Source organism: Sturnira hondurensis, unplaced genomic scaffold (genome assembly GCF_014824575.4).
Source record: "Sturnira hondurensis isolate 20B ecotype Veracruz unplaced genomic scaffold, ASM1482457v3 Scaffold0021632, whole genome shotgun sequence".
Lineage (NCBI taxonomy): Eukaryota > Metazoa > Chordata > Mammalia > Chiroptera > Phyllostomidae > Sturnira > Sturnira hondurensis.
Genome location: NW_028094263.1, coordinates 4,275,582 through 4,289,740, shown reverse-complemented (window position 1 = coordinate 4,289,740; position 14,159 = coordinate 4,275,582). Strand labels below are relative to the sequence as shown.

General features: G+C 56.0%; 1 protein-coding gene across 2 annotated transcripts in view; it reads left to right on the top strand.

Annotated features, from left to right (window-relative positions):
• PLXDC1 (plexin domain containing 1) overlaps positions 1–14,159 on the top strand; it is a 56,963-nt gene that overhangs the window by 1,438 nt on the left and 41,366 nt on the right. For both annotated transcript variants that reach the window (XM_037033464.1, XM_037033463.1), the window contains exon 2: positions 6,648–6,826. In XM_037033464.1, coding sequence (XP_036889359.1) covers positions 6,648–6,826 — 179 coding nt within the window. The remainder of the gene's footprint in view (positions 1–6,647; positions 6,827–14,159) is intronic.

The following is a 14,159-nucleotide window of genomic DNA, read 5'->3' as shown; positions in this document are numbered from 1 at the left end:
AGTGATTTTCCTTCTCTGGGGCTGTTGCCTCATTATACAGTGAGACTGTGGGTAAAGTCTTTGGCTCTTGGTGGTGGAATTATGGGAGATTTCTTCTTTTTTTTATGATTGTCTTTCCTTTTCTGATTTGTTATGAGATGTATGGGTGATAATTAAAAATAATAGTTTAAGAACGAAGAGGTTGGATAAGTCAGTTTTTGAGGTCCTTTGCAGCCCCAACGAAGCTGGTGGAATTTTCTGAACTCAGGATGTGTGTGACTGGGTTGATGAGGGAGGGCTCAGAACCTCTGCAGAACTGGAAGAACCGTGCAGAGGGTTGGGGAAGGGGAGCTAGGAGGTAACGAGGGGGATGTGGCCAGACCCAGGCCTGGCTGAAGGCCACCTCCTCAGAGCTGGGTTGAGGGAGCAGGCGGCTGGGATGGCCAGCGAGAGCAGGGCAGGCAGAGGCATGAATCACATCTCTAAGCGGAGGACGCTCTGTCTTCTCTGCTTAGACAGAGATTCAGCCAGAGGCGATGGGCTTTGTCTGCAGCTGGAGAGATGGGTTAGACCTCAGGAAGCTTCAGGAAGCCTGAGGGGTAGCTGTTAGGGGGCACCTTTGGGATAGGACAGGTGTGGGGGTGGGACAATCTGTGGGAGGGCCACTAGGGAGACACAGCCTAACTTTGGTGGGTGGTGGGGACCCTGTGACTAGTGACTAGCGAAGGGGCAGCTGGGAGCTGGACCTGAAGGGGTGCCTCGGTTCTGCTCGAAGGCTCCTGAGCCCTCTGGGCAGGGAGGGGGCGGCTCAGGAGGGGGCTGTGATCAGTCCAGGGTGTTCCAGCCATCTTAACAAGAAGTGGCGTCTTCACACTGAAAGACGAAGCTGGCGACTACACGGAATATAAGAGAACGTATTATATGGCAGCTTACTTACGGGAAGATCAGACCTGGGGGGAAACGGCCCAGCAGCTTTGCCCAAATTATTCTCTGACAGACCCTCTTGCTTTTTAAATAGTGTAACTCGGGTATTAATGACTGACAGGACAAAGGGACAGAGAAGGCAGTAGCGCCAGGGACCATGCCTCCTGGTGGCCTTGAGATAGACAATTGTTTATAATCAGTGTTATCGCCAGCTTGATATTTAGCTCAGTCGTCATGGGATCTGGCTGTTACGAAAAAACCCTTTGTGGGCACGTTTTAAGCAGCACAGATAACCACGCACTAGGAAGTTTGAAATAGGTGCTGGGGGCAATGAAGTCGGTCAAAGGTCACAGCGTGAGACTTAAATCTGGGACACAGAGACGGGTTCGTTCTGCTTACCTCTGTATCTGCACATCTCTCCCTCCTGAGGGGCTGGCGGGCTTGGCGGAACCTGGCCATTTCTCCCGGTGTTGGAGTGGGGGCAGGTGAGAGAAGAGTGGCCGGAAGGTAGAGTCTGGTGAAGGGGGAGGCCAGGAGAGGCTGGCAGACAGACAGATGGACAGACAGGAAGATGGCCTCGGGGTGCCTGGTGGGAGCAGGGGACACTGAGGGCCTGGCCCAGGTAGAACCAGAGATGTCTGAAGCAGACAGAGAAGGAAGAGGCAGCTGGAGGTGGTGGTGCAGCCTGGGAGCCCGGAGACCGGGCCCAGCACCAGCCCCGGGTGGCCGTGGCGACGTCCTTCTTCCTCTGAGCTGCGGTCTCCCCTTCTTCTGTTAAATGGAACATGGACTAGATTGTCCAAGGCCCTGTCAGCCATGTTCTGTGTCCAGCCTCCTCCTCAGCACCGGGAGCTCCCAAACAAGTCGGGGCTGAGATCTGAACTTCTTAACATGGCCATCAAACAGTCTGTCCCCATCCTCACACCTGCCTCCCTGTCCCCATTCTCTCCCTCAGCACATCAGGCTGCCTCCCTTCTGACCTTCAGGTAACTGCTTCTCACCCAGGTCTCCGTCAGCCCAAGGGCCCCCTCCTCAGGGAGCCCCTCCTTGAAGGCTCTGTCCAGAGCGCCAGCCACCTCTGACCCTCCCGTCTGTCTGCTTTTCTTCAGAGCACGCGTCACCGCCTCCCATTGTTTTCTTTGCCGCGTTATTGATTTCATGTATGTCTCATCCACCCAGAATCTGCATGGGCACAGGGGCTGTACCTGCCCCCTCTCTGTTGCCACCCCAGCAGCCAGCATGGCACCCAGCACACAGCAGAGCCTCAATAAGTGTGTGTTGAATGAGTAAGTGAACTAGAGGCGGTCTCAGACACCAGACTCTTCTTCCATCCAGAAAAACTCACAGGGAGCCAAACTCTCCTCTCCTCTTCTCTTTTCTTTGGAGCTGCTTGGTGGTCCCTTCCTGCCAATTCCTTGTGCCTCCTTCCCTATCTGGAGATGGGGGTCGGCGGTGGGACCTGCCCGCCCGCAGGAGGGGAGAGAGTGCATGCAGTCGGGGGCTCTGTATCTAGGAGGCAGGATTTCAGCTCAACGTTTGGAGTCCTTCCCAAGCCCCTCGGAAAGTGGGTCCTCTTGTGAAACCCAGGGAAGGCTAGGCCCTGCCGGGTGCTTTGGGTACATCATTTTGTGAAAGACTCAAAATGACCTACGAAGTGTAGGTTTCATCATGCCCATTTTACAGATGAGCAAACTGGAGCTCGGAGAGATTTTGCAATTTGTCCAGCATCACGGTTAGTAAGTAGTAGATTCAGGCTTCATTCTCGAGCTTGTCTGATGCCACAGCTGTGTTCTTTTACTGCTGTGACATTACGGTGAGGGGATCCAGCAGGGCTGTGCCCCAGGGGAGGTCTTCTCAGCCCCGAGGTCTCCGGTACTCAGGGCACTTAGAGATCCTCCTCCCCTCCTTCCTCCCTCCTCCCCTGCCTCCCTCCTTCCCTTCAGTTATACATGTGAGCCCACTGAGTATTGCTTTGTGTTGGGTACTGAGAGCCCGCGGATGCACAGGCAGCAGCGATGTGTTGGGATCGGGGCTGCGGTGGCATGTGTAGCATTTGGGACCAGGGGAGAGATGTCAGAGGATGTGCTGGGAAGAAGTGACGTCTGGGGAGACTTGGAGGATGAGCAAGAGCTCATGGGGAGAAGGATTTGTTTATGGAGCAGAGTGATCCTGGCTCAGAAGCTGCAGGTGTGACGCCCGTGGCCACACAGAGCAGGGCTGGGTCCTGGAGGGGCTTTGAGGAGACAGGAAGCTGGAGCAGAGAGCAGGAATTCGGTCTCAGGGGTCCTCAAGTGCTGGGGAGAGGTGGTGAGTGGGACACAGGCAAGTTGGAATCAAGTTTCTCCTCCAGATTCTCTGGTTGGCATGTGAAAAACTAGCCGAAGGGCATCCACGGTGGAGGCTGAAGTAGCTGCCGGACCGAGTGGTGGTTGTGGGGCTGGAGTGTGAAGCTCGGGTGATGTGTGGGGAGAGGATGGCTTGGACCAGGCACTACGGTGGCGTGACCCGGCCTCTCGAAATCAGCCCATTGCTTCTTGCCCTGCAGCAGGGTGGTGGCATGTGGAAGGGGTTAGGGCACTACCACTGGACGGCCCCCTGCAGGGCAGGGGACAGTCTCCCAGGGCAGCTCCCAGGTTCAGGTCCAATGGCTCTCAGAGCAGGGCATCCAGGAGCCCCACCTACATGCCAGTCCTGCCCTGGAGCTGCCCCTGCACCTTGGGAGACAGCCCAGGGTTGCTGGTCACATCTTGCAGCAGACCCTGGAGCCCACCTGCCACAGACTAGCTGTGTGACCACGGGACATTCCTTAACAGCTTTGTGCCTCAGTTTCCAAATTCATAAAACAGATCTAACTAAGCTGGCACGGGTCTCGTGGGGTTACTGTGGCGATTAAAATTTGAGTTAATTTGTTTAAAGAACCTGAAGTGCTACCAGAGCAGAGTAAGCATCGCTCTCGCCACTAGTGACCGTTGTTATTACTGTTACTATTGTGACGTCCCACCAGACGGGAGGCCATGGGTGAATGAGTGGATGAAAAACGAATAGTGTGTTCTGGAAGCTTCTTGCCCTCACTCACAGGCAGGGGCTCTACAGTGCAAGGCGGGAGGTAGAGCAGGGAGCAGCCGAGGTTTGGATAGGTGTGTAACACATGTGTGAGCATGCAGGGAGGAGGCCAGGGCCTTCAGGCGAGTCTGTGTGTGTGTGCATGTGCGAGTATGCACGGCACGTGGGCCCTTGCACACACACACGTGAGCAGCCAGCTGTGTTGGCTCCCTGCTTGGGCGGAGCAGTGAGGTCCGGACTGGGCCAGCTGGGAGGGGGAGAGTGGCGGTGAGATGGAGTGGTGTGGTTTGGGAGGGCAAGATTCGGGACCAGGCCAGGGTAGGGCAGACTCCTCGCTCTCCGTTCCCTAACGCTCTCCCAGGACTGTGCCTCTGGCCCTGGCCCTGGCCCTGCCCCTGAGCCCTCTATTTATAAAGCCTTCTAATTTCTGTTTCTCATTGGATGCTGACAGCAACCTGGGCCATAGGCATTAATGATTGTTGTCCCATTTTAGAGATGAGGAAGCTGGGGCTTAGAGAGGTGAACAACGGGTCCAAGGTGGAACAGCTTGTGGGTACAGGTGTGTGCCCCCACCCTTGCCTGTAGCAGGGCACCCCTCCCTGCCCTCTCCTCAGGCCCTGGGCACCCACCCTCCCCACGCCTGCCAGTCCCAGTCACAGGACTGTGGTGTCTGCACATCCCCAGCACCCCCGTCCCGGACAGTCAAACCCCTCATCTTGCTCTGCACATGCTCCTTTCCTGTCCTGGCTCCTGTGCAGGCCCAAGGGCAGCTTCCAGAAGGACCTGGGGAGCAGGACAGACGAGCCCAGCACAAACAGTCCTATTTCTAGAGGCAGCTGTGGGCCTCACCCGAGAAGGGCAAAGCAGGGCTGGCTGGAGGTATGGACCAAGGGCAGCTGTCTTCCCAGGACTGGGCCCAGGTCCCTCCCAGCCAGTGGGCTTCTTGGGGGTGGGGTCTGGAGACCACCCCTCTCCGTCTTCTGGAGAGCATCTGGTTGCGATTAGGGGCAGAGAAGTGAGAAGGGGCCGGCAAGGGGCCAGCAGGTGCCAGCTGCCAAGAATGACTTAATTGGATACAATGTCTAATGACAAACCAGAGCCTCACAGCAGAGAGTCCTGGCCCCAGCCCCAGGCCTGGGCCTGGCCAAGCCTTGTCTCAGCCTCTGTGCTTGCTGGCTCCCGAGTTACCTCCGGGAACATGTGCTCGATTATGCAGTGGCTGAGCACCTACTGTTTGCTAGGCACTGAGGGTGCACAGCAGCAGCAGGTGGGAGAGTCCCGGGGGCGCCGGGGAGGCAGGCGCAGTCACAGCACCAGGGCGAGCTCCCGGAAAGGGGGCTGCATCCGGGAGCTCCGGGGAGCCGGTGGGCACAGGAAGGAGTTGCCAACGAAGGGCCTCTGACCCAGGTGGGCCTGAAACTGATGAAGATCTTGGGGACCATGGGACCCCCCCCCCGAGGTTCGGTGGCCTGTGTCCCACACGCACACGCCTGGTAGGTGCGACAATGGGAATGACAATACAAAACGCGTCTTTGAGGGCACACATCTCCCTGAAACAGACCCGCGCAGTTTCTGCGTCATGTAGAAAAATTTAATGCGGGAATGGGAGAGCATGTGAATCTGGGAGGAGCTGCTGAGTGGCCCTGTGCGGGGGCAGACAGTGCTAATGGCCCGCAGTGATCTCTCCTGCTGCACACGAATGGAGCCTCAGGGTTCTTCGGATACACTGCTCCTGGCTGTCACCAACGAGAGATGCATTTGGAGATGAAAGCTATTCGCTCTCCTTGACGGCATCTGTGCTCCTTATTTGACGGGGAAAATGACTTGCCCAAGGTGTTGGCAGGTAGTGGGAGGATCAAACAGCAGCCCCCGCTATGGAGACACCTTGGGCTATCACAGCCTGGGAAGCAGTGGCATCTAGTGCAAGAGGCCAGGGACACTGGTAGACATGTCACCGTGCTCAGGAACTGCTCGCCGCCCCTGCCAACAAGGGACTGTCCAGTCCACAATGTCAGTAATGCGAAGGTCGAGAAGCCCCGAACTAAAAGGATTCTGCTCTCTGGCTTCTAGTGCCTGGAGTCTCCTGGAAGGTGAGATGACGCAGCATTTCTGGCAGAGAAATGAGGGACTGGTTTGGAAGGTTCCAGAGTGGTGCTTCTCACCCTCGTCTGCAGTGTTAGATCCAGGGCTTCTTAATAGCCCCCCCCCCCGCCCCGGGGATCATGTGAGAACCCCATCCCTCAGGCTCCACTGTGTACTGTGTACGTCCACCTCTCTGGGGTGGGACCCAGACACCGGGGCCTTTTAAAGCTCCTTGGATGATTCCACTGTGTGACTGAGGCTCAGAGTAACCACTGTTTGGGAGGCTGATCTCCCTGGGTTTGAAACTCGTCTCCATCCTTAACCTGCTGCACGACCTTCTTTAACCTCTGTGAGCCGCTGACCCCTGTCTGTGAAAGGGAAAGTATCCTGTCTGCTGCGGAGGGCTGGCGTGAGGACTCCAGGTGTGCAAAGCCCATGATGTAAAGCCGGGTGCATGTCTCTCAGGGCATGCAGGATGTCTCCTGCCCTGGTGGGCAGTGCTGGCATGGGGCGGGGCCTCTGCGAGTAGGAGGGCTGGCTCCCCTCTCAGACCTTTACTCTGGAACCTCAGGACTCAGCTTTCTGTCCCCTTCTCCCAGGTCAGGATGCAGGCCGAGGTTTTGGATGGGCTGCCAAGGGGACTGTACCTGGCTGGCATCGGAGAACCCGAGAGAGCCCTGGGCAAGTGTCGGAGCCAGACAGGACCCAGCTGAGCCAGGACCTGGGTGGGGGCACCCTGGCCATCGACACACTGCCGGAGAACAGGACCAGGGTAGTGGTGAGTGCTGGAGGGCCGTGGGGGGAGGGAGATGGCACTGGGGGGCCCACCAGTGCTGCACGCACACATGTCCTTTGGTGTTGGCCCTGGAGGTCAGTGTGAAGATGGGAATCTCGAGGGGGATGGAAGCAGGGCCCAGTCTGGGTCATAACATCTTGGCATCTCAGGAGTTTCACTGGCTGCCTTCCTTCTCGTGGACGCCAAGAGGGAAAGTGATTTGCTCAGGGACCCACAGTGAGTCCACAGAGTCCCTAACACTGTCCCACTGCTAAGGGCCTCCACTAAAAACTGAATGAGGGTGGCATTCTCAGTCAGGTCCAGCGGTCAGCTCTGGCCCCCCACCACCTCATTTTTGTGTCATCTATGTCTCTATGTATCTCCAAGGAGTTCATGGTGGCAGAGGCTCAGGCTGCTTGGCCTCATGGCAGGGAACTCTGAGCAGGGGAAGCAATGAGGGTGGAGGCCCGGGAGAGACCCTCCTCAGCCTGGGGGTGGTTCAGGAAGGCCAGCGGGGTCGACGAGGCTGGCCCCTTGGTGCCTCTGCTCTCCAGCTGGCCTCCTGGGATGCTGTTGGGGGGGCCTCTGCATGCGTGTGGGTGAACCTACAATTGTGTGTGTGTTAGCAGGACCGTGTTTGCACTGGAGTCTGAGGGTTTGGGTGTATCATGTATGTCTTCCTGTGTGCCTGTCACCAGGAGCTGTTTCTGAGTGTCTGCTATGAGTGTGTGAGTGTGTGTGAGTGTGTGAGTGTGTGTGTGAGTGTGTGTGCCTATGGCGGAGAGTGAAGAGGGTGGTTTCTCAGGATGCCGAAGAACTATGTATGAAACAAGAAGGAGAAACAGGACATGCTCCCCAGAACATATTTCTTTATTTTGTGTTTTCATAACTCTTTTTAAAATCAAAGACGTGTTTTACAAATAGTCAAAAAGGTCAAATAATGCTAAAATTGGGAAACAAAACAGTAGCGAGCCCCGCCCCCACGGCTTCAGGCATTTCTGCCGATGGTTACCTCCATATTTCTAAGTAATTGGCTTATTCTGCTGCCTCTTGATCAATCCATTCAGACATTGTCTGTTGCCTGCCTGTTGTGTGTATGAAGGTTTGCCTTTTACATGCTCTCCCGAGCATCCTTTCACTCACAATTTTTCTGTTACATCCACATGCTCTGCTTTATATATTATAATCCTGTAAATATCGTTCCCCACTAATCCAAGTAAGGCGATAGCACTGTTTGCCTTCTCAAATATTTTTATTTTTCCTGGATCCCTGCCTCCTCTACTTGCTTGGTTTTCTGTATTTACCATAGCTATGTATTCTCACACATCCTTTGGCCGTGTTAAAGAAGAGACCACAGGCCCAAAATGGAGTCACTTGTGCTAAACCCACAGCACAAAAGCCAACACTTATTGCCTAACTTCATCTCAGTCTCCCCCTCTCCCCGGAGTGGAACCTAAACCAGTCAGCCTGAGATTACTGGTCAGCCCTAGTGACGTCACCTCCTGACAGGCCTCTGTCACCCCTGAAAGAGGGCGACCTTGACACCATCTCCTCCTCACTGTGGACTTCCTTCTCTGTGCTGGAGAAGACACTGCCTGGCTCATGAATCATTTAATAAAGCCAATACGCTCTTTAAAATTTACTTAGTTGAATTTTGTTGCTTACAGCCTCAAATATAATTTTGGGGGGAGACAAACTTGTCAGTTCTCCCCTGGCCACCTGCCCCAAAACCTCTCCCCTACAGTCCTGCTCCGTTCTGGGCTGGCTGTCCCCTGCCTGCCCCATGGCCGTCCTGGGACCTCCCTTCATCGGTGGGACCCCTGGTCTCTCTCCTGTGTTGGGTGTCCTCGTCCCTGACCCTGTGTCTGCTCTTTCCTCCTTGTTTAGCTTCCTGAGAAAGGTTACGTGGAAGAAAAAGTTCTTTTGTGAGCTTCATGTCGACAAATGCCTTTATTCTATCTCATCCTTGATTGATGGTTTGGCTGAATATAGCATTCTAGATTAAAAATAATTTTCCTCCCAAAGTTTGCAGGCACCTCACCATTGTCCTCTGCCTTCGATGTCACTGTTGGGTGACATCGTTTGGTGTCATTCTTATGCCCCATTTCTGTATACACCCGTCCCCTCCCGCCACCTCCAAAAGCTTTTGGGGTGTCCTCTGTGACCTCTGAGAGTGAGGGTCCTGCTGTGGCTGGATTCACCAGTTCTGGCAAGTCTTCCTCTTCCGTTTTTTGGCATTACTCTTGATTTGTTCAAAAAATACAGCATTCAAATATTCTCCATCTTGATGACTGAGTTTTGGGTCATTAAATGTTGACCCCCGAAGCGAGTGCCTCACTCTCCTCGACCGGATTTCGGCCCCGAGGCAGAAGCCCACCACACACTCATCCACGAAGCCCCCCTCACTTCTGTCCTGCCCCCCCTTCTCCGGCCTTCAGAACCAGGCACTCTGGCAGGGGGATGGAGCGGAAGGCCATGGCCCTTCAGGAGAGGACCCCTGAGTGAGGGGGCACCTGGAGGCTCACCCTTCCCTGTGCCCAGCTTAATTGGGCCATCAGTTACAGAACTGATATTTGCTTTGGGCCAGAGGGCCATGTCCCAGTTTGCGGAGAGCACCTTGTGGGAGAGAGCTGCAGAGATGCAGACTTCCAGGAGCATTTGTCTGTAGGCATTTGAAAGGGCAGTGGGATCTGCAAAGACAGCGTGGAGTCCGTAATCCCAGAGCCGAAAACACAGCACAAGCACTTGGGTCCCACCCTGGACTGACTGGTTGAGAAACTCCGCAGCTGGAGCCTGGGAACTTGTTTCTTTAAAAGTCGCCCTGGGCCCTGCCTGGTGTGGCTCAGTGGATTGATTGCTGGCTCGTGAACCAAAGGGTTGCTGGTTCAATTCCCAGTCAGGGCACATGCCTGGGTTGTGGGGTCAGGTGCCCAGTAGTGGATGCGTGAAAGGTAACCATACATTGATGTTTCTCTCCCTGTCTTTCTCCCTCCCTGCCCCTATCTCTAAGAAATTAAAGTCCCCCCCCCCAACCCCATTGACTGTCATGGTGACCTGGGCTGGGAATTTCTGACAGGTAACACTTCAAACCAATTTCAAAATTGGTTTCCAGACTGATCACCAGAATGTGACGCTTTCTCGGGCACCATGTGGCTGTGTACTTGACCACAAGACTCCCATAATCTCTGGGTTTTGTGGCTTCGTGGCTCCCTCAACAGCCATGCATCAGGAGCCCAGCGTCAGGAGTCCAGGTAGAGGAACAGGGCCACCCTGGCAGGAGGTCCCTCTGACTGTGAGAGTCCGTGCCCAGTATTTCCCAGATCAGGCCTCCACCTCAGCTGGAAGGAAGTTCAGACTTCAGGGCGGGACCCGGCAGCCATCCTCACTGGGCTGAATGATAGCCAGAGTCCCGCTGGATGAGACTACTGGGGTAAATATACATCCTGGCACTTATGTTTAAAATAAGGTGGGAGAGATGTGCTTTAGCTGAAGTTTGGGAAGGAAACTTGAGGCTCCGTAATGCCTGTGGGCTGAGGGTGAGTCAGGAGGGGGAAGTGGCTACCAAGGATGGAGGGGCTAAGCCAGCAGTGTTCATGGAAACCCATAGAAAGCCCTGGGACTGGGGCTGGGGCCCTGGGGATCCTGCGGGGTATTTCTTAGCCTGACCACGGCTGAGGGGCTCTCGCCTTCCTTTTCGATGGTTATCTAGAAACCAGAGTAATGCAGAATGGTTGCAGGGATTGGGGGTAGTTAGTTTAGCACAGATACGGCTCTAGAGGTGGCTGTTCTCCAGTAGCTGCAGGGCTGCAGCTCCGGCAGAGGAAATAGCTGGTTTTTCTCCCGCAGCACTTATCCTGTCCTGCACTGAATTCCCTGCCTATTTGCTTGTATTGCCTGTCCTCCTGCTGGGACCGAAGCACCGTGGGACCTGAGACTGTTCTATCACTCCATCGCCAGGGCCTGGCACATGGGGGGAGCGCCTCCTTTGTAGGAACAGAAGAAGTAAGGGTTTGTTCATCCCCCGAGACCTCGAAAGAGGGTTATTGATGAGAAGCGATTGTGTCCGGGGCAGGTTGTCAGAATCAGTGACCTCCAGGGACCCCGACTCTGCCAACTTTTGGGGTCTCATACACAGACAAGAACATCAGTGCTTACACACACACACACACACACACACACACACACGCAAATGCACACCCGTGTCTGGTCTGGTTTGGTGCCTGAATCCTCAGAGCCGCCTGGGCACCCCACTCTCCCTTCCAGTGAACCTGTGGGGCCTTGCGCTGAGTAGTGGTCCTGGGGGGGGCGCTGATGAGCACCACCCATCCTTGTAGCCAGATCTCACATCCCACCCCCTCGGCTATGTGCCCACCCTGACCTGGGCAGTGGGCAGCCTCGCCCCTGCAGGAGCCCAGCAAAGGGCCCCGAAACACCTGCTTCTCCCACATCTCGCAAACATTTCTGAGAGCTGGGGTCTCTTTGGCGGAAGGAAACCCAATCTGGACAATAGCTTGGTGGCAGGGGCCTGGGCAAGAGGGGAGCAGTGAGAAGAGGACATGTTGGCAAGTTTGATTTGGTTTGTTTCGGAAAGATTTCTTGAGTGTCGACAGGAAATCACCTCCACCGTTTCGCCGTATCACAGCCTGTCTGTGCCCGTGCTCCGGGGCCGTAATGAGGGGCCGAGGGCCCTGGGGGTGAGCTGCCCTTCCCTTTGGCCCCTTAACTTCCTTCGTCGTTCCTCAGCACATCCTCTGGCTGTGGCTTCCCTCTGGGCTAGGCCCCCTGGTCCAGCTCTCTCAGTTCAGCCCCGCTGCCCAGCCTCCATCCCAGGCCTTCGGCCCACTGCCTCTGGCCACCTCTCCTTCTCACCCCCTCAGGCTCAGCCCCTTCTTCTCTGTACCTCTCTGCCCTGCCCCCCTGCTTATCCCCTCTTGTCCATCCCCTCTGATCAGCCCCTTCTGCTCAGCACCTCTGCCCTGCCACCCACCACAACGCTTCTTCCAACTCAGACCCTCTTGTTTGAGGCCTTGAGGGATCCAGCCCGCAGTCCCGGGGTGAACTGATGACTCCAAGGCCCCCGGTCAGGGCCATTTCCTTGGACTGTATTCTCACGCCCACTCGGAAACTACATCCTGGTGGGAAAGGGACTCGCGTCTGAGCTGCAGTTTTCCAGAGGTTTTCCCACCGAGACCAACCATGAGGCCCTGGAGCACTGGGATTTCTCTGGAGGGGGAGGGGCTGGGGGAGCCGGGTGCTAAGTCAGAGACCTTGGGACGTGCCACGGTTCCTCCTCTGAGAGGCTGGAAGGGGGAGGCCTTGGACAAAGGTTCTCTTCCACCTCGGGGGTTTTCCAGTCTTGGTTCTGTGGTTTAGGTCTGGAGCCGGAGTTTGGGAGGAACCAAGTTTAAGGACATTGGGATTTGGAGGTTCCCCTGCAGTACAATAGGTTCTCTCCATAAGAGAAAGAATCCATCCTGCCACCCCAGCCTTCCCCAGGCCCAGGCTCCATGCATTGTTCTCCTTTCCAGCCCAAGCAAAAGCTCCCAGCTCATGCAGCACCGTGACAGGCCCAGAAACACCGAGGACCCTGCATGGGGGCGGGTACCATGTCCTCCAAGATGGCTGAACAGCAAGATGGACAAGTGAGAGCAATTTCTGCCTGGTTTCTACAACCTTCCAAAGCAGGCAGTTCCCCAAAGGAGACCTCCAGAAGGCCCCCTCTCCAGGCCTAAGGGCCGAGGGGAGACAGGACAGGGGGACAGATTCATAGCACAGGCACACAAAGAGCAAGGGGTGCTCACTGAAGCACCCCACCAGGCCAGTGCCCTGTGGAAGCGAAGAAGCGAGGAGGCCAGTGTGGGAGGGCGCCTGGGAGTAGAGTGGGGCAGGGGGCGGTCGAAGGACAGGAAGGTTGTGAGCTGAATTTTGAGGAGAGAGAAGATGAGAGAGTTTTGGGGAAGAAAGGGTGCCCAGGGAGGTGGAGAGAGTCTGACCATGTTGGCCCCGGAATTGGCCCTGGCTCCTCCCAGCTCCAGGACCTCAGTGGGGCTGGACACCCAGCCCCTCGACTCCCAGGGCCTTCTTCGGTCAGCCCCACCCACCCTGACCCCTCAGTAGGCCAGCCCTCGGCACTGATGTCAGTGCCCTTTATCTGGCCTGGGTCCTTCCCTTCCTGGGCGGGACCCACTTTCTGCGCTTCTGTGATGATAAGTGTTGTCTGTGGGTTTGTGGGTTTGTTTCAGTTTGATGCCTGAACTCTTCCGTGGGGAGATGGAGGTGGTTGTGTGGATACGTGAGCAAAGGGAAAGTAATAACAGGTAATGTTAAAGGAACTCTTCCCAAATGCCGGCCTCATTGTATGACCTTGCAGTGAATCTACCCAACTACCTCGGGAGGCAGGTCTTGCCAGTACTGTCCCAGAACCCAAGGTTGCACAGCGAGTGAGTGGCAAAGTCAGCACAAGAACCTAGGTCTTTCTGTCTTTTGTGTCTGAGCATTTAACCACTGTCTCCTCAGGAGCAAAAATGAGTGAGGGTGCTTCTAGACCAGTGCCTTACCCACTTTATTGTGCAAGGGATTCTCTTGGGGAACTAGTTCCAAAGCAATTTTGACCCAGCAAGTTTGGGGTTAGGCCCAGGATTCTGCATTTCCCAGGTAGCACAGGAGCCGCTGGTGTGGGGGGCATACGTGGAGTAGCCGAGATCCAGAACACACTCCCGTTGGTCGTGTATGGCCTTATGGACTGGTGGAGGCAGGGGCCCCGGTGCCCCCACCCTGGTCATCCCACTAGTACCTGCTGGGTTGGACCCAGCTGCCCGGAGCCCCAGCCCGACATGCCTGGCCGGCCGGGCCTCTCCAGCAGGCCCCGCGGGGTGCCCTTGGTTGCCTGCCCTGGCATTTCCACCTGCCAGTTGGCTGGCAGGTGACGGGCCGATGGTGACAGCTCAGCCGGAATTCCTGTCCAGAACCATTGTGAGCTCAGCCAAGGTAAATGCTGCCCCGCTGTCACAAGTGTGGTGCTGGCAGGTTCTGGGCATGAATAATCGAGACAGAGGAGACACTGTAACAGCAGACATTTAGGGCGGAGCCGGGGATGGCTTGGAGGAGGCAGCCTCCACCGGCAACCTTTTCCTAGAAAGGCCCGACAAAGTCGGCTTCATAGCTCCCATTCATCAAACACCCGCTGTGGACCAGGCACTGGGCTGAGAGCTTTCTGTCCATCTGTTTTGTGTAATCCTTCCGCAAACTCTGCGAGAGAGGGCGCTGAAGGAACAGACCCTCAGAGCGGGGAGCAGCGCTGGGCACCAACTGTTAGCAAGTGTGGCCCGTGTTTGGG